We start from the raw sequence: 20,597 nt of genomic DNA, 5'->3' as shown, positions 1-20,597 counted from the left end.
TAAATTTAGGAAAGTATTTCTTGAATACATGGTATCAATGTTTTGATGTTCAAATAAAGAAATTCTTAAATTTATTGATAAACTAGTCCTTTTTATAGTTCTAGGATAGAGTAGATGTTGTTTAGTTATAATTAATCGTTACAAAATGCTTGGAATTTTACACACTTAAATATGATTTACTCTCAGTGTTTTGAGTTCATTCCTTCAAAGTAATTGGCAATATACTATGCATTTGTGAATGAGCTTTGAAACGATAAACCAAACATAAAATAGTGTGCAAGGTACATTTGGTAATGGGCAACTGCTGGCATAAATTCAAGAAATTATACTGCAAATGATGTGGATAGTTACAATAATTCAAAATATTTTAAATTTTTAAAAAAAATACATTCTAAGACGGTTTTCTGAAAAATCGTTTTAGAATGTCTAAAAAAGTGTACCCTTCTAAGACGGTTTTTAGCTAAGAACCGTCTTAGAATGATATCTTTTTCTAAAATGATTGTCTATTGAACCGTCGTAGAAAGTGCAACTTTCTACGATGTCTCCTACAACGACGATTAATAACTGACGTAGAATGTGTATTTTAACCGACATAGAAAACCCTTTTTGTAGTAGTGAAAAGGGAAAGCGGTTACAGAACTTGAGATCCAATCACCTACAGTCAAGTTCTTCAATGCTTATGCAAAAGAACTTCAGAATGGGCAAAACATCGTTGACACAAGGCACGATAGCAAGTTGCAAGATAATGAACGTGATTGGCATGATTTTGGCTCTGTTAAGAGCTGGACTATTACCACAGGTAATTATATACGCTTCTACAACTCATGAAAATTAATATAAATATTATGAGATAATTTATTGTATGATTCACAACGACTACTATGTGACTATGGTCCATGGTCCCTTGCAATATACATAATTAAATTTTTAATTTGTAATAAATATATAGTAAAATACATGGGAATACGGAATTACATAAAAGAGATTTTATTTTCTAAGCATAAAAGTGTTCACATAGGTATATAAGTATAACAAGTTCAACTTAGCAAAATTTGCATCACTTTACCACTCATTGTGTAACATTACTTGTCCCAAGAATTTAATCACAAAATCACATTCTACACCTTCACATTAATAACGTGTTCGGAATAACACATCTTAAGTACAACACAACATCTCACGCTCACACAATTCATTACTCACCATCATGTAACAAGTCATAATGATCATTACACAGGCTATGCAACAGATACACTAAGACTCAATCATATATGCAATGTGGTACCATGTTAGTGAAAACTCTCGTCGAGCGCCTAGGAGTACATGACAAGATAGGCTACACATTGGTAGGTCAGGTCACTCTCACTAGGTAAAATCATAGGGAAACCAGTCAGGGTCACATTGTTTTGCAAGGCCTAGACTCCGAAGAGTTGGTCAAGGTCTCTCCCTCCTAATTCAAGTTCAACCCAAAAAACATTTTAGGATGATCCAACCGTTAACGAGTTCAAGATTGTAGTTTTCCTGGGTTAGGTTTGGGTGTAGGCGGAAAAAAGAAAGAGTTTTGGAAGAGGGAGAAGGGAGAACGAATTTAGGAGAAAGAGAGAGCATACAAAATATCGTAAATGTAAAAATTGACCTAATATGTCTTTATTTATAGATAGGATACTCTGAACCTATTATTTACTCCATTTTATTTATTTTATTATTTTATAAAAATGAACTCTATTTTACTCTTTCATTGAATAAATAATCAATTAAAACATCTTTTTATTTTCTAAAACATCAGTTTACTCTATTTATTTTCTAATACTATGAAACTCTTATTTTAATTAACAAAAATGATTTTCTCTCATTTATTTAATTTCTACAAACTCTATTAATTTTTAAATAAAACTCTTTATTTATTGTGATGGTCCTCGACCTTGGCATTGGCTCCACCACCAAACACGTCGTTGGCAGCATCGGCGATCTCCTTCGCCAGGGCAAGCTCAAGGACAACATCAGAATCCCTACCTCCACCAAAATCCACGACCATTCCCTCTCCCTTGAGATCCCCCTCTTAGATCTCGATGCCCACCCCTTTGTCAATCTTGCCACCAACGGTCTCGACGAGGTCAATCCCTCTCTCAACCTCGTTAAGGGTTATGGTGGGTGCCTCTTTCGAGAAAAGATGGTCGAGGTTGCATAAGCTTTTTGAGGAGGTTGGGTTGATGGATAAGAATAAGTCGTTAGGAGAGTGAAGGTAGGTTAATTGGTCGAGCTTGTTTCTCTTTTTCCAGATCTTGTGTTGCCCATGCTTGGTTAACTATGATCTGTGCAGAGCAAACGAGAGTGAAAATGAACGAGAAATCATGAGGGAATGAACCATTGTTGTTGTTTCTTTGTAGTGGTTTTTAGCCGCTAGTATTTGAATACCATTGTCGGTGTTAACTTTCAATTGATTGAAGGACCATTTTTAATCAGTTTTAAAAAATAAAGAATTAAAATAAATTTTTTAAAAGATAAAAGATCAAACTGAACTAATATATATATATATATATATATATATATATATATATATATATATATATATATATATATAATGTAAATTATGCTTTCAATTAATTATGCAAATCAAAGTGCGGCTATTATTCTTCTCACTTCATTTCTAATCTCAAATGCTTGTCAACAACCACAGAAGGGAAAGTAGAAACATTTTAGGAGAGCATTGAAGCTGTTGATGAACAGAACAAGTCAATTACGTTCAACTTCTTCGATGGAGAAATTAGTAAGAATTACAAAACGTATAAGATCCATTTGCAAGTGGTTGATAAGGAGGAAGGTGGTGCTGTAACTATATGGACTATGGAATATGAGAAGCAGAATGAAGATATTGCTCCTCCATATCCCTACTTGGACATTGTAACTGCCGCTACTAAAAGTATTGATGCCCATCATGTTCTAAAGGCGTAACAACAAAAATAATGCAATATAGAATATAAGTTAGTACTAGTACCAAAAAAGAAAGAATGTGTTCAGTATGAGGACAATTAAGTGCTTATTATCTAAAACGTTAGTGTGAAATATCATTTTTAAATAATAAGGAGTCGATAATTTCCTTGTACAGAGTAATGAATGGAGAAGCAAATCTATATATTATTGGGTGTGTTAAATTGGGTGAAACAACCAACAAGGTTTGACATGGTTGATAAATAATTTTCTCTCTTTAGTATATAGTTATGAATTCGATTTTTGGTTAGTGCGTAAAACAAAATATTTATTGAGAGAGGTCAATTCCTTAAATAACTCTTGGTACCTCGAGAGATTAGTCTTTAACTATTAAAAATACATTGGTTCACACCAAATCAAATTTTAAAAAATTAATAATAAAGTGGCCCAAATGAAAAAAAAAACTAACTAAAGAGACTAACATAGTAATTTAGATTAAAAATAACTTGTTTGATAAGAGTAGTTTTTAAAAATTATTTCCATACCTGAGACATGAAAAACTAGGTACATATATGTTTTGGTTTTTTGGAAAACAAAATTCTTCAATGAATCAATTTATAAAAAGATACATATTAAAGATTACAAATATATATAAATTATTTTGTCAATTATTATTAATCTTTTTATCTTATAAAACACATAACTTAGTTATTTAAAATAGTTTATAAATTTTTATATCTTAATGTCATATTATTTTATAATAATATTAAAAATATTGATTTAAATATTACAGGTTTAACTACGGTTCAACCAGGTAGAACCAATAAAGCGAAAATCAGTAATTTTACCAAGTCAATTACCAATCTTAGTTTTAATCAGATTGTCCTACATACCTGAATTTAAAATTATCTTGGAAAACAAATGTTGCAAAGAACCATATTAATTATTATTTTTATTTCCAACAATATCGATCAGAAAAAATATTGATGGTCCACGCCATAAATGAAGATGCAAAGGACAAATTGATTTGCCAATAACGATTAATATAATTTGCCACAAAAAAAAAAAATTGATCTAATTGATAAAGATTCAACTCTTATCCTTGAGGAATATAAATTCGAATTTTGTTTACTATACCTTTATAGTAAATAATTTATAAATAAATCCGTAAGCATAATTTACTCTTGGAGATCCCATCAACTCTTGATTGATTGTCTGCCCACATTTTGTATTGAAAACTCTTTCTAAAACAATCTTACAACACTTTTCAATCAATTTCTTATCTAAAATCCAAGTTTTAAAATTTATTTTCAAAAGTGTTTCGAACAAACAAAAAAAAAACAGGAACAACTGTAACATTTTCTTATTCTCTTCTGTGTTTTTAAGTACTCTATTCAAGTATCCATAGGTTAAATTTTTAGAAACTCCATAAACAAACTTTCAAATGTGCTCACGAACACAAAAGCTGCAGAAACAGAAACTTTTTTTTTCCAAATAGTAAGCAAACAAGGTCTTTGACATCCGGTTTTCATGTTCCCTACAGGTTTGAAATTTCAATGTTACAGTTAAGGAATGGAATCAAGTATCCTTATAGAATTTGCTCAATAATTACATAATATTTCACTACATGGGGAAACTATTGAATGATAAAGACAACTGTACAAAATATTAATTAAAATGAATAAAAAGTGTTATATGCATTATGAAGATTCAATAATATCATACTGTTGCAGTTCAAAAGTTGAGTGATTCAAAGGCAGTGCTCGCGCTGGAAGGGAGAAGAGAGAGCCAAAAATGGTGCGGTTAAGATGTTAGGCTGCAAAGGCTGAAAAGAAAATCCCGCAGACTCTGGAACTCCAATTGGCGGATGTTGTACTGAACTGTAAAGAGAACAAGCCAGGTCCATGTATCTATGTTAGCATATAGTAATACAAATTTAATATAGAGGAATTTTAGCAACACACTTTCTATGATTTCCTTACTTAATCCTTCTAACACATTACCTACAATTTAATTAAAATTTATTGAAATGAAACACATTATAAGTAGGATCCACAAATTTATTTGATCACTAATAAATTTCAACAAAGTAGAGAGTATGTTTGAAACTATATTGCTAGAAGTTCTCATTTATTTTAATTTAAAGCATTCCACATTTTGGTATATTTACGTCTGCTATGGTATTTGCAAACTTAAGCATACGTGGCCCACATATATGCATAGATACAACACAAGGCGTCGTCTTAATTCAAGTAGAGTTAATTGTTATGTACTTAAGTGTGCTACGCAGTTGGCTCATTGTACATTTAGACCTGATGCGAATTTCAAATTAATGATTTTCGTAAGATAATTAAAATAATGTATTAAAGTTATTGTAATTTTATTTTGTATTTATCTTTTGATTTATTTTTAATGCAAAATTACTTGATAAATTGTTGTAATCAATTTCATGATAGTCATTCTAGTTTAATAGATAATTTTCAATAGCAAAAGAACAATTCAAAATTTTGTTTATACCGATATTTAGAAAAGTAGGAGTGGACGATTGCAATTCAGTAAGTAATAAAATTATTGAATTAAGGGGTCTGATTTATATTTGAAATTTTTTAAAAAAATTAATGTTACATCGGCCAGATTCGAGCTCAATTTTGGGATTAATTACTATACGGACCAAGAATGCAGGTTAAAAAAAAGTTAACGTTTGAGAAACGTAACATAGTTGGTAATAGATGGCTGACACTTTAATTTTTATTTTAGTTGCACATGTAATATAACCTATTAATTTTTTCAACAGAGATTAAAATTACTAATCCATTAATGATTTAGATTACTTACTTTATCCCTCACTCTAGACTGTAGAGGAGTCGTACTACCCTATTGGCAGTGTTTTCTCGTGGGCAATACATTTGCCCATTCCGGTAGTTTCCAAGATATTTAGCTTATGAAATGCATCATGCATTATTTTCCTATTCTTTCAAATGGATTTAGATCTCGAGCTGCACTAGTTGATTTGCTAAAACAACAGTAGTTGAATCCAAAGGTCTATCCAAATTAATCAAGACACTTATCACAATTATCTTTTATTCATTTTTAATAGTAAATTAGCCCTAGTTCTGCTTTACCTTTTGATGAAAAAGCTGTTAATATTTATTCCTCAAAAGAATTAATAATTTAATAAGATTACAATTAAAAACAACCACTAAGAAAGATGATGAAACCACCTACTAGATGTATGGGATGAGAAAAGGCAACGAGCATATGCATACCTGAATGACAATGACAACGAAGTCTCGGCTGAGTTATGAACTCCATTTTGATCAGGAGATAATAATGTCCAAAATACTATATCACAAAATAAACATAACCCATCATTGTAAAAAAAGGAACATTAAACAAAAAATTTTAAATGAGAAGTAATGCCTTATCCTAGAAATAATAATGAATCATATAATTATGGTCAGCAAACTGTTCAACTGAGCATTTTTTCACTCGACTCAAAATTGACTAATTGCGTGCCACTTAGCTGCCAAAAAGTTAAAATCTTGATCAAATAACTAACACTGTTGTTTCCTAGCAGCAAATTTTCCCTTAGCAGCAAATTTATTTACATAGTTTCCTCCTTAATTTTAAAATCTTATCTCTTTAATTTATCCCTGTTATAATTATTCATTATTAATAATAAAAACATATTCTATTCTATTTAATTTATTAATTAATTTTATTTAAATTAAAAATCCACATGCAATGCACATGAAACTTGCTATTGTAAACAGCAAGATTTCTTATCGATATTGGAAATTTATTCTTTCTCCTTTAACATAGTTCATTTATTGGAACACAGCCGGAGAGAACAGAATGAAAGCTTTCCTAAAAAATCAATTAAGACTAATCTATCTCTAACCTTTCCAAAGTTAAGGGTTATCTCTGCTCTGTAAACATAATAAAGCTTTTGAAAGATTGTTATGCAAATAGAAGGTAAGAAACTAATAATCACCTGACTGGTCTGAATGATCATTGAAATCTGAGCAAAATAGAACATTCTGCATATTCATGTAGATTAAGTCAAAAAATAGAGGTGAACAGCTGTTGAATTAGGATTTCAAAACAAAAAACCGGAATATGTCATGCTGCAGGATTTACAGCACCATACACCAACCTCTCTGACACCCTGAGATACATTTTGGACCACATCTGCAGGAAATGATAATAATTAAATGGTCACCAATGTGTGCTACTGAAAAAAGAAGAAAATGAGAGGTTTTGAAATGTGAAAGAAGGCCAAAGAGTTAAAAAATTTACTAAGTGAAGAATAATAATTGGAAAGGCTTAAACATTTAAAAAACAATCAACACCATTCAGAAAACAGAACACATATTCAACATATCAAATTGAAAATTATTTGCAACAAATTGTAACTGACAACGAATGCAGGTCAGGGGGATGGGCTTCCAGAAAATGTTATAGAATATTTACTCAGGAGAGAATATAAAAGTTTTAAATTCCAGAACACCCTTGGGAAAACAAAAAAATTGGGGTTACAGCAATTCAATCGAAGTAAAAACTGATTTGGTAATGAATATTGCTTCATATAACACCTTTAACAGGCATACATTTGGATAAATAAACATTCAACCAAACAACCTCTATTTTCTCATCATACGCCATTCAATTGCTCTCCTAAAAGAAAGAAAACATTAAACTTTTCCTTTTTTTAAGGTTGGAATATCTAGAAGAAGACATAATTATATCTTTTAGAATAGTTTAGATTATCTTAGAGAAATATTTTTCATATTATATTTCAATATTCGTTTTCTTATTTAATTAAGATTAGCAGTCATATATTAATACTTTATCTTTTGTATCTCATCAAAACACATCGATATACTCGATATCATATCATGCAACGTCTTTTTTTCCCTTTTTCCTCCTTTTCAACCTAAATATCTATAATGTCAACATATAACATAAACATTGCAGGTTTTAAAGAAAAGCAATAAAATCATTTGTCTAGAGAATTCTGTTTTTCAACAGAATTCCAAAGGACAAAAACAACAGTGCTGATGATATCATATAACCACAGTTAAACTGAACAATTTCTCATGTTGATAGCACTTAGTTCTACATTCAATCTGTTGAGCATTTGGCATTGCCAGAATGACACAACCTGAACCTATCTTTTAAGATAGCACATTTGTAGAGGGATCAAGCAGCAAGCAGCAAGCACAAATCTTAAGAAGAAAGAAGATTCCAATAAAAGAAAGGGATTATTTCTGTCTTACAGATAAACAAGATTACCATACATACTATTCTACCGAAATGGGTGTACAAACTTCAAAGAACAATCATTACGCAGTTACGCCAACTAATCTGTTACTTTTACTATGGTTATAAATAAATAGTTAAGGTTGCATTTACCTAAGTTTGAAACACTGGGCTTTACACCTAAAGTCAAGCCAAGAAAACAATCATCAGGATCAGGGCCAAAATCCTGCAATTTCAGCTCAAGATTTGGCTTAGCCCCTGTAAATAGTGAAGGAAGAAAACAATGAAGCTATCTGGCAAACTGATATGTTTAATATGAGGATACAAGACAGAAAGAAAATGAAAATTCCCAACTCTTGCTACTCAGCTTCAACTCAAGTGGATCACTGAGTGGACAAGGAACCCATGCATCCACCTGCCCAGTTTATATGTTAGTAAATTGAAGACATTAAGTGAAGAACAGGCTTGAAAGAGAAAGTTACTTGGAAAAATGGATGTTGCAATGACTGATCTGCATCTGGCCTTCTTGATGGGTCCCAATGTAACAGTTGCTACAGATTTTATAAAGCAGTGGATATTAGAAGATAGCACTATTTAGTATTTACAATGTCAGTGTGTGTGTGTGCATGGAGAGAGAAAGAGATTCAATTGACTAAAGCATACTGTGATCAAGTCTATAGCTTCCAAACTAGCATTCGCAATAATATTAGAAAGCTTCACAGGTGGAACCTGCACAAGCAACAGGGGAATTAAATAATAGATTAAATAAAAAGATGACAGTAATAAGAATAGTACACAACCAAACTCCTGTTACACGAACACTTACAACTTCATGAGCAACTACGTCCAATAACTGAGAGTTGTTTTCCCCTATGGTGAAAGCAGTGGAATCTGGCATACCAAGAATGCCGTATATTTTGTACAGTTGATCTATTTCACTGTCAATGGAGAAAAGGAATTTTATAAGATGTAATAGAAAGCAAAATGGATCACTTTTAGGAATAAGCATATCCCACTTGAATCAATATCAAGTACAATACAGTGGACAAGAGTCTGATCAATATATGTGATATGATATGAAAAGGAAAAGATCACAATGTTTGATTTGAACCATTAATAGCAACCACTTGACTATCAATGTCTTGTAGGCTAACTCACATCTAAATGAAGAATTGTATGTAAGAGAGGCATGAACATTTTGCTTTTAACATAGAAAGAAATTCATAGAACAAAGAATGAAGAAAAAACAAATACATCGGTACAGAAATGCCTTCCAAATCCATAGAACAAAATTTCAGTACATTTGAAATGTGACTTGAAACTTTTGATATGTGATGAAGCCATAAAAAAGAATATTGCCCATAAGTATATTATTTATCAAAATCAAAATCATTAAATATTTCATCATTATGATTCAACCAAATGTTTCAAATTACTGAAAGTGAAAATAAGGCAGTGCTCATTGATCTTGTTACTTTGAATTTCCAGATCATTCCATGAAGACTGAAGAACAAGATTATCCCTTTCTCTATAATAAAATCACAAATTTTACCTTTGGTAGCAAATTTCTTAATGCCATACATATTCAAATGCAAACAGCATAGCAAATAGTTATTTTGTTGATGGAATTATGTTCATTAAATATGTAAGGACACAAAAAATGCATTCAACAGATCAAAACTAAATATATAAATAACTAAAGCACAATTAGTTGTCCTCATCACACTATTCCTTTTACAATTAGAGACCAAAAACATAAAATACAGGACTGAAATATACCTTTCACCAGGAAATATAGGGGTCAAAGTAAAAAGCTCAGCTAATATGGCACCAACTGCCCACATGTCTGCAAATAATTTATATTTGTTATTCACCACCTTAAGAAGAAAGCAAGCATAATATCATCTGCGTTATGGCATAAATAATGGCAAACAAGTTTCATCACATCCATGCAATTCCTCCCATTAATTCCTATTGTTTAAGTTGTGTTGAATCAGTATTGATGTAAATTTGTTATCATGATGTTCAGAGGATAAAGGCAGTGCAACTTCAGACAATACTATATGGAAAGGAATAGTAATGTTGTAATAGTTGATTCCAATTATTTATGATAGCTAATCTCCCAAAATATGCTAAGCATTAGAACCATCTCTTTACCCCATGAGATACAGAGATACCACACATATATTTAACTGAAGGAAAAAAAATGTCAAGTGGGAATTGGCTCAAACTTCTTCAGACCGTAAAATAAAGCAGTAAAAGGGAATGGCAAGGTAATTTATCCACAAATAAGTCATCTTTGACATTACTCTAGTCTAGAGAGTGTAGGCTTTACTAATCATCCCCAGCTAATAGTGTTGGGGTCTGCTTTTAGGAGACCCCATGCAAAAACCAGATTGAGGAAGCAGAAACTACAAATTTTAACTTTTGCCTCCAAAACCAATCCATGATAGCTCCCAAAAACAAACACCAGCTCACTATCTATACTAGAAACAAAATATAGCTAAAATAAGTAAAAAATATACAAAAAATAAATAAAAGACTTATGCATACCAACAGCAGGAGTATAACAAGGGGCTCGCAACAAAACTTCTGGAGCTCGATACCTGAATTCCAAAAATAAAAAATTCAATAATTTTAATTATGTCCATATAGAAATTTATTTACACATGTGAAAATAAAAAGATCAGATTAATAAGATGACATAAAAGAATATGACTCACCACCGTGTGGAAACATACTGAGTATATGGAGGCATCGATGATACTTCTCTAGCCAGTCCAAAATCAGCAATTTTCAAAACATCATCTGTTACCAGCAAATTCTCTGTATAGCAGAAAACATTCCCAAAAGATCAAAATCCATATGACTTTTTAGACAGATTGAACTGGAAAGTATAAACACAATATACCATCAGAAATTTGCTAAATGAAATCATATATATGCCTAACCAGGTTTTAAATCCCGATGAAAGAATCCTTTCTTGTGCATGTGACTAAGTCCTTGTAGCACTTGCCTCATAAAGCACCGTATCTCTTCCTCTGAAAAGGGCTTTTCTCTCTCCTTTATTAATTGATAAAGATTACAATCCTGAAGAGATGAAATCTAGTGTCACTGTCAAGCAATATCTGATAAAGCAAGGGTCAATACAGAACATTCAACCTTAATTATGGATACTAAAGAGTTCTGGATGAATTACATAGTAGTGAATAATTTTTCCAGTAAATATATATGTAGCACTGAGAATCATGTAACAGTACCACATTTTGTGGCAAACATTAACATATCAGGCACAGCCATAGCCCCGTGCTTCTTTCTAGGCTGTTGAAATGGGTTTAGTTAATTGAAACAAGCGAAGATAATAGTGTGTTGTTTAGATATTTTCTGTACCATTTTTTGTCTTGAATTCTAATACAATATCATTTGCTATTAATTGTTTTTCCTATTATTCTCTCTATCAGTAATTTATTATTTTATCTTTTACAGGATAAAGCAACAACATATTACTATTCAATCTTAAGATTTAAAAGTCATTCAACAATCTACATATTTACACTATAAAACATAAATCAACAAACAAAAATGAAGAATAAGAGTTTCTTTACCATGTATTCAAAAATGAAAAATAGTTCATTATTTTCTCTAACAACCTCTTTCAACTTTATGATATTTGAGTGATTCATTTTACGAAGGACCTGCAGAAGGAACACAATACACATCAGCGAAGAGAAGACAAATAAAAAGTTAAGCAAAATCTTATTACAGTTCCAGGAATGTGAAACCATCTATAACTACCATAAACAAGTACTTTAGCACATACCATAACTTCTCTTAAATTTGTGTATTCTTCCCAGAAATAAAACTTTCTTTTCAACCTTTTGACAGCGACCTGATAGACAAAATCAGGAAAATAACATCAGAAGATATTCCAAAATGTAACATCAGAAAGTGCAGGTCTAAATCTCAATGCAAAAAACAATAACAACAAAGCCTTATCCCACTAGGTGAGGTTGGCTACATGGATCACACCACGCCATTTGGTACGGTTAAAAACCAAAGTTTCAGGAATAGCACCTCAATGTACAAAAACACCATCTAAATTAGTATGGTAATAGCACCTCTCGAGGGAGCATCATAGAAAACAAAAGGAACATTTATAATTGAAGCAAAAACATGTATCCATTTTGACCTTCAATGTACAATGTATACATGAATGTTTAACATTGGTATCACATTTTATCACAGAATACCTTGGACACATCTCACTTTAAACCTGTTAAACATTTACTATGAACTTGGTTATGACAATACATAGAAGGGTCCACTTGAATCACTATTACATAAATTAGATAGTATACAATTGTTGGGTGTTAATTATCTTTACGATCTGCATATAATAAATGCATAGTTGTACACCAGTACTATAGCACTTGAAAATAAACATTTTCTAAAGTGAAACTCACCAAAAACCTTTGATACAACCTGAAAGAGGCTTACTCAATGTAAAAAGGTCAAACTTCCAAACACATACACTGCACATTTCCTAAGGGTCTTCCCTTATTTCCTCTAACCACAGCCTCTAAACTTAATCTGATCAGCAATTAATGCTCTATGATTTTCAGGGGGCATACCCAGATAATCCAACATGTAAAGAAAATTCCAAGGAGTTTCCACCCATGCCATAACCAAGTGTGCATACAGGAAATTGAAGAGGCAAATAAACATAGAATTTAACATTGTTCAATCAGCAGCAAACTATACAGAGAAAAATTACTACAAAAATGAAAATTACAAGTGATCACTCAATACTCAAATCCTCAATCAACAGTAAGATCAGTAGTTAGAATGAGGATGGAGTGTGTGCTTGTACTCATAACCAACTCTCCTAAAGGCTTAAACAGTTAAGCTATTAGGTGCAAACACTTGAATAGTTTTTTAAGTCAAACATGCCCCACCAGGCAAGGGCCGTTTGAGCTTAAAGTATGAAAATAAACCTCAAACATATTTTATCCTCGTGCTTAAGCTATTAGGTAGAAGCACGAATAATAAAAAAATTTCTTCTTACAAATTATGAAATTCGTGCATCCCATTTTTTTAAATTTTATTAGAGAAACAAATAGATAGAAGTACGAAACTTTGGAGGATAAGAAATCTCCAACAAAGATTTTTTTGCTGAATATTCCAACAAAGACAATAACCCAAAAAAAGATTTAAAAAGCCGAGGAAAAAAGATAAAGCAGGGACAAGGAAGGGCATGAATATAACTACAAAAATGAATAATGAAACAAGAATAGTAAAAGAACATGAGTAGATGAACATGCTGAAGTTGAAAGAATTGTTTAGGTAGCAAGAGTTGCTTACAATCTCATATGTTCTCATATCGCGGGCTTTATATACATGACCGCAAGAACCATCCCCAAGCTCTCTCAAAATTTTATATCTAAAAAGAAAAGGATAGACAAGAAATAATTTAATTTACTAAGAGAATAGAGAGTCCAGGAACAATGCTCAAGTCAATAGATGAGAAGACACTAACCTTTCCATTATTAGAATTACAACACTATAACCAATAACACTTCAGAGAGACTGGAACAGATTCCATGAAGAGGTGGCTAACTGTCAACAAATTGTTGGCACTTAGTTTGCAGACGAGGGTTAGAGTTAAAATGTAGCATGAAGCATTTAGTATCATCAATAATCCACTTTTCATTGTAGAAGTGATCTACAAAAAGGGAAAGGTCCATCAACATGTTGCAACCTTCAGAAAACCCAGTTGGCTAGGTGATGTCTTTATCATATTACATGTGAATCCATTTTGACTTTGACCACATCAACTTCAAACTGAGCCCATATTTGGAGAACAAGGGATAAACTGCAGTACAAAATATAAAAGTTAGTACTTTTGAAAATTACAATAATTAGTTAGCCCCCTTCAACATCAAGTGAACAATATGTGCACTTACAAAGTGAAATAATAGGAAAATGCAGTATTATATTATTGACTTAAATACATCTTTAGTCTTTGCAATTTAGTGTTTTTTTTTTGTTTTTCGTCCTTGCAATATTTTTTTGTTTAAGTCTTTGCAAATTATGTTTGTTTTGTTGTTCCTCCTTAGAGTGGTTTAAATAGCTCTTTGAGTAATGTTTAAAAAACAAAAAACCAAACAAGCATAATTTGTTAGGACTAAAACCAAAAAAAAAAAGTTGAAGGACGAAAAGCAAAAAAGCACTTAATTGCAAGGACAAAAAAAGTATTTAAACCTATATTATTTCACTAAGCAAACTCAAAAGTGAAAATGTCACTTAATAATCAGACAATTGGAAGGTTTGTCTTTCAAAACTATTCTGGGGGACCCTAAGCCCCAAAGACTTTGTAGAATTTGCTCCTCCAAATCCAATCTCCTCAGCAATCAAATATAACGCTGATCAGAAAACAAACCTTCCCATTAAGACTCTGATCCTAACAACACAAAGATAATTGATAACCATGTCTTGTTGCATAAGAAATTTAACGTATCAAATACCCTTACTTTTATATATTATTATAATATTATATTATAACCAATAATTCAACTCATACCACTCTTCTATTTCATCTACCAATGAAAACCAAAATCTATTGATCGACAATCATGAGCCACAATAAACAAGTGAATCAGACCAAGGAATCAATTTCAGAGAAAAAATAAATTAAACAAAAAAGAAGAAGAAACAAAAACTATAAAAGTATTGTGTTTGGTTTAACTTAAAGTATGGAAAACAATTTATTTTTCTTTTTTCAAAAGTTCCATAATGAAGCCAAAGAATGAAAGAAAAATATTTCCCAAAATAAGTGAATTCAAACAAGCACTATAAACAAAAACACAATATATATATATATATATATATATATATATATATATATATATATATATATATATATATATATATATATATATATATATATATATATATATATATCTGTGTGTGTGTGTGTGTGTGTAAAAGACGAAGAAGTTATCTTCACAATCTGTTCAGAAACAATTATAAAAACACAATTTCCGATATTTTTCACTGTGAAAAATCCATAAAGTCATGAACTATTGCTTCAACTCAAACCAGTGAAAAAAAATAACATAATTTTCCATTCTTCATTCTCTTATGAAACTAACCGATCCCAAAAGAAAAAGAAAACGCAATTCAAGCTGCATTTGAGTTTGCGTAGCAGCTACGAACCGGAGGCAACGAAAGCAACACGAGGAATCGAAAATTGACGTAACTGAACGAAGAATAAATCAAGAGAAAAAAAAATTGAAAGGACGAAGAACGCACCGCGTGTGAGAATTGGATAGAATCAGAGCGGGATCAACAGATACGCAAGCACAGATGGGCAATGCGAATGAACTTTCTCGGAAAAGAAACGAGAAAAATGAATTTGTAGGGAGAGAGAGAGAGAGAAGTTTAGAGAAAGAAAATTCGGATTTGCGAAGAAGCCATATGAGAGAGGGGGGAGGATTCCATAGAAGAAAAAGGATGGAGAAGAAACCAAAGAAATAAATGATAAATAAATAAATATTATTTTTTATTGAAATATATAAAAAAAAATACTGGTTTATTTGCAGTTTTTTCTTTAAATAAAAAAAATTAAGAAAACACATCCCTTTTATCTTATACATAAAAAGTTTGTTAAGAAAAAGGAAAACACGGTTATCCTGGTTGGCATGTTGATTTTGGCCAAATTTAAAATTTGATTCAATCAAATTTGATTGGTTTGATTTAATTTTTATAATTTTTTATTTTGAAATCCAACTCATTCATGAATGATTTAGTTTGACTTGAGCTAACAAATTATCCATTTAAATTTGATGTTTTTTTAGAATTATTATCTTATATCATGATTCATCTAAATATCTCATATAATTAACGTCATTAAATGTCTAAAAGTAGTAAAATTGATTCATTTAATATCATCAATATAATATTTCAAGATGAACTAATACAAATTAAAACAAAATATTTTTTATGATAGTCTACATCTACATCACAACTATTTCCTACAAACTACTCTTTTGTAGTAAGTTTTGCTGCAAACAGATTTGTTTTGTTGAAACAAATAAATAAGATATGATTTATTAATCTGGTAAACATAGCAAAAAAGATGAAACAAATAACAATATACCTAAAAGTAAGAAATTTCAACACTAAGATAGACACATGCAATTTCAACACTTGAGTCCTAATATTAGTAGTATTTAAAATCAAATCAAACAACTCTAAAAAATTTGATCGGTTCGTTTCATTTTTTATCAAATCTATAAATCTAAACTCATAACTCAACCATGAAATGTTTTTATCGGTTCGGTTCGGTTCGATTTTGATCCAAATACATAAATGACTCAATTCAAACTATTTAAATCAATGAGGTTCCGAGTAACTGAGTACATGTGAACAGCCTTATAGACATTTAGTAAGACCTCTATCATTTATTTATTTAAAATTTTTGAAAATTGGACTTAAATCATAACTAGTTTAAATGAAATACTCGGCTTTTTTATGTTAAATATAATTGATACCCTAGTACATACTTAAGAGACTTGGTATTTTACTTTCTAACTATATATTTATGTTATTAGTGAATTTTGTCTCCTATTTTTTTTTTATTTTGATACAATTGATTTTACTTTTTTATTGTGAAGTTCCAATTTGTTTGTTGGTTAGATATTCAATGTTTAACAGAAAATTAAAGAAAAAAATTATACACCAAAATTATAAAATAATTTTATATTATTATATTAATCATAATAACATAAAATGTTACTCTGTGTTATATTATCAAGGTCATACATTTTTATTGATACGACACTTTACTGTATTATTCTAATAGCTTTTTTTTATTAAAGATGAAATATTAAACTAACATATGGAATAGAATTACACAAATTCATGAAAAGTCAAAATCTTGAAATAACTGTTAAAAATATAATTGAGAAAGAATATATTAAAGAGTAATTAAAATATCGGGGGGAAATATATTCTAAGCTTTTATTTAATTATTTATTCCATTTTAAGATTTAAAATAGAGATTGCTTGACTGGTGGGGGCTGTGGTCCCCACATTGATATGAAAATGATTTTCCGAGATTACAGTTTTGCCATCCAACGACTTCTAGAATTACAAAAATGTCGTTGTCGATTTTGCCCCTCACTTTAACTACTTAAAAGACGGTTATACCCTCGATAGCTGCTTGGAAGACAGCTTTACCCCTCCAGTTGGGTGGATAAGGATAAGGGATTGAAAAAGTCATTAAGAATAATTTTCTGGTTTTGATGTCATTTCGTACAATTATTCCCGAGCATATGCTGTTTCAGATCCGTGGGCTGGATTTGGCCGAACAATAGTTCTAGATTGTTGATGACATCTTATTATAAATTATCTTATTTGTTAAGTTACCTTAAATTATCTTATTTATGAAACGAGAAAAACAAAAAAAATATTTCTTACGGGAAATATTTTACATTTTTAATGTATTAATTATTAGTACAATTACTTTTTATTTAAATTTATTTTACTGAAGATTAATTTATTTATATAAGATTAAAAATTATTAAATTATAGACAATTTCAATAAAAAAAACTATGTTTTAGTAATTTTTCTTTAATATATTTTTCAAAAATTCTATCTAATGTATAAATTATAATAATTACATTGATTGAGTATTTTTAGTTGTCATTTTTTATAGTTTTTTTTTTAAAAATAAATGTTTATCCAAATAATATAATTCAAAAATTATTTATTCCAATGATATACTTTATTATAGCTAGCGAGAAATCAGTTTTTCAGAAATCAATTTTTCATTTTTTTTTGTAGTTAAGAAATCTGAAAGCGAGAATGATAAGTGTGTTGAAATCAAAGATGAAAACGATAGTCGATGGGAAGAGTGAACCCTAGAACTGTGGATGAAGGAGGGAATGCTATTTTATCTGTGTCGATGGATCCTTGGAATTGCTTGTGTATTCATTTTCGGCGCGTTTGCCACGAGAGAGGGAGGGGAAGAAGATATAACAACTATGCCGCGTACGAAGATGGATTTCTGATTTACTGAATTTTGGTTTTCATCTTTTACCCCAAAGAATAGCTTTGAAAAAATATTTTTGTTGATTCGGAAATTATGGAAAAAAAACATGTTGTTTAGTTCTTATAGACTATAGTTTGTTTTTAGTTGTTAAAGTTTTTTATGTTTAATTTAATCAATGTATTTTTATTAAAAACGTGTTTACTGATATCCTGCTAAGAATAAAAAAAGAATTAAATTAGATAATATGAAGTTTTAAGGACTAAAAACAAGAAAAAACAAAAGTATAGAAAATAAAAATATATTTATTTCTAAAAATAATAAGTTAAAATATAATTTTGGTTCCTCTATTTTTTTAAATTCACAATTTTAGTTTTTCTATTTTTTAATTGAAATAATTTAATTCACAGTTTTACAAAATTCATGATTTGATCCTCCAATTTAATTGTATATTGGTAAAATAAAAATAAAAATAAAAATATGTAAACTATTCAAAGAAAAAAATATAAAATAAAATTAAAAAGATTATATATTAAATATTTTTTAATTTATAAATTTTGATAATTCAAAAAATAATAATAACTCTTTACTAATAATAGATATAAAATAATATTAATATAAATAATTAAATAAAATTGAGTGTATCAGTGATTTATTATTTTGTGTATGAATAAAGAGTTATGAATTCAATTTTTATTAAGATATTTTTTATTTTTTATTTAATTTTTTCTATATAAACATTATGTCAAACGGTTACGGAAGCTTTACATCCACATTAATATTAAGTTAGAAAATAGGAGACTAAATGTATATTTAAAAATAAAGAAATAAAAATTATTGATTTAAAATTATGAAAAAAATAAAATTATAATTTAATCTAAAATATTTTATAATAAGGAATGGTATCATATTAACACACAGGTGTTTATATCATAGTCCGTATTTAATTCCCCGTATGCAATCCTTTTTAACTCTAATTTAGGATAATTGACTTATTGAGAGATACAATTAAAAAACTATGAACGGTTAATTTGTTTGTCGTGGTATCTTTAGGCCAAACAACAATTAACAGACCAATACCATAGAAGAGTGATTTATAGTCGTAATTATGTTAAAAAAATACTTATTTTTAATGTGTATTTAGTGACAGTTAAAGATAATCTTAATGTATTGAATTATTTTTAACATAAATATCGCAAAAGCATAAAATTTGCAACATTCTAAGAATTGAATGCTAACGCACTAAAAGAAATGTTGAGAACAAAATTTGTCAGATAATAAAAAATTGTAACAGATAAAAAGTATAGTTGGATTTTATTTTATATATACTAGCAAAAACATAAGTGTCATCATGTTTGTGTGTTTATATTTTTATTATAAATTTTATATAATTTATCTTAGTTAAAATTATAAATTTGGTCTTCAATTTTATCTCAAATTTTAGATTTTATCTCCTGATAAAATTATTTACGAATTTTGTCCTCATATTTAATCAAATTATACAATATTGGTGTTCCAACGTTTACTTTTACAAAATAACGTTGATTTTCACATATATTAGATAATGATTTCAACTCCATATTGTTGTTTTCATTTACATGTGCTAGTCATTATCAAAAATCGTGACACGTGACCGTCAACATTCATTTGTAATAGTTAACATCCAATTGTGGGTTGAGGGATCAACATTGCATGATTTAATTAAAGACGAGGACAAAATTCATGAATAATTTTACCAGAGGACAAAATTTGAAATTGGAAATAAAATGAATGACCAAAATTACAATTTTACCTTTATCTTATTATTGGGTTATAGTGTTTTTTTCCTTCTTTAGGGAAACCAAATTTGCTTTCTATAAAGAAGTAGTTTTGGTTTTTTAATTTTTACGGACATAACCAACTATTATTTAAAAACTATCATATTTTTTATTTTAAAATTCTAAATTATCTCATTATTCTATTTTTAAAAAAACAAACAACTATTATTTGAAAATTGGTTGTTTTATTTTATTATTAAAATTCTAAAATGTTATTATTTAAAAACTAACAATTTTTTTAATTTTAAAATTTCAACTCAATACTCTTTTGTTATTAACTTTTTCAAATAAAATTTTTCGTCTCCACTACATTAATTTTGGCTCCTTCTTAAACTATCCAAATTTCTTTGTTTTTAATTTCAATTTAAATCAAATAATTATAAAAGTGTTCATGTTGTTAAATTAGGAGAATTTTCATCCATTCTAAATTTTCGAGGACATACGAAAAATGATAATAGATCTCATAGTTAACATTAATTTTAAAAAATTTTAAAAAGAAAAGGAAAAGAAACGCTCAGGTTTTATTTTAAAAAAAAAA

At 29.4% G+C, this 20,597-nt stretch overlaps 1 protein-coding gene and 1 pseudogene across 3 annotated transcripts; one reads left to right on the top strand and one right to left on the bottom strand.

Moving 5' to 3' along the window:
* Positions 1–293: 293 nt before the first annotated feature.
* Positions 294–3,165, top strand: LOC114389770 (annotated as a pseudogene).
* A 1,229-nt stretch (positions 3,166–4,394) lies between these two features.
* LOC114390712 (serine/threonine-protein kinase MHK-like) lies at positions 4,395–15,711 on the bottom strand. Of its 3 annotated transcripts, none has more exons than XM_028351563.1 (19): positions 15,502–15,708; positions 13,727–14,062; positions 13,552–13,630; positions 12,011–12,079; positions 11,796–11,885; positions 11,142–11,280; positions 10,914–11,016; positions 10,744–10,796; positions 9,970–10,036; positions 9,017–9,128; positions 8,854–8,919; positions 8,673–8,741; positions 8,545–8,605; positions 8,344–8,448; positions 7,085–7,119; positions 6,923–6,968; positions 6,195–6,270; positions 4,654–4,808; positions 4,395–4,465 (listed from the first exon to the last, which is right to left on the bottom strand). In XM_028351563.1, exons 2-18 carry the CDS (start codon positions 13,732–13,734, stop codon positions 4,679–4,681), a joined length of 1,308 nt encoding a protein of 435 aa, XP_028207364.1. In that variant the 5' UTR covers positions 13,735–14,062; positions 15,502–15,708; the 3' UTR covers positions 4,395–4,465; positions 4,654–4,678. The 3 variants fall into 3 exon arrangements, 2 of the variants coding, with proteins under 2 accessions (XP_028207364.1, XP_028207365.1); XM_028351564.1 differs by lacking the exon at positions 4,395–4,465 and having other exon boundaries at positions 4,494–4,808; positions 13,727–13,806; positions 13,949–14,062; XR_003661998.1 differs by lacking the exon at positions 4,395–4,465 and having other exon boundaries at positions 4,494–4,808; positions 7,085–7,162; positions 15,502–15,711.
* Between the last annotated feature and the right edge of the window lie 4,886 nt (positions 15,712–20,597).

The sequence above is a fragment of the Glycine soja genome, chromosome 16 (assembly GCF_004193775.1).
Source record: "Glycine soja cultivar W05 chromosome 16, ASM419377v2, whole genome shotgun sequence".
Classification (NCBI taxonomy): domain Eukaryota; kingdom Viridiplantae; phylum Streptophyta; class Magnoliopsida; order Fabales; family Fabaceae; genus Glycine; species Glycine soja.
This window is presented reverse-complemented; position numbering and strand designations above follow the sequence as displayed.

Coding starts and splice junctions, on each gene's coding strand:
- LOC114390712 (XM_028351563.1), bottom strand. Junction 12,080..13,551: donor ATATGAGAACATATGAGATT/GTAAGCAACTCT, acceptor TTTGTCTATCAG/GTCGCTGTCAAAAGGTTGAA. Junction 9,129..9,969: donor CCTATATTTCCTGGTGAAAG/GTATATTTCAGT, acceptor CTCCATTGACAG/TGAAATAGATCAACTGTACA.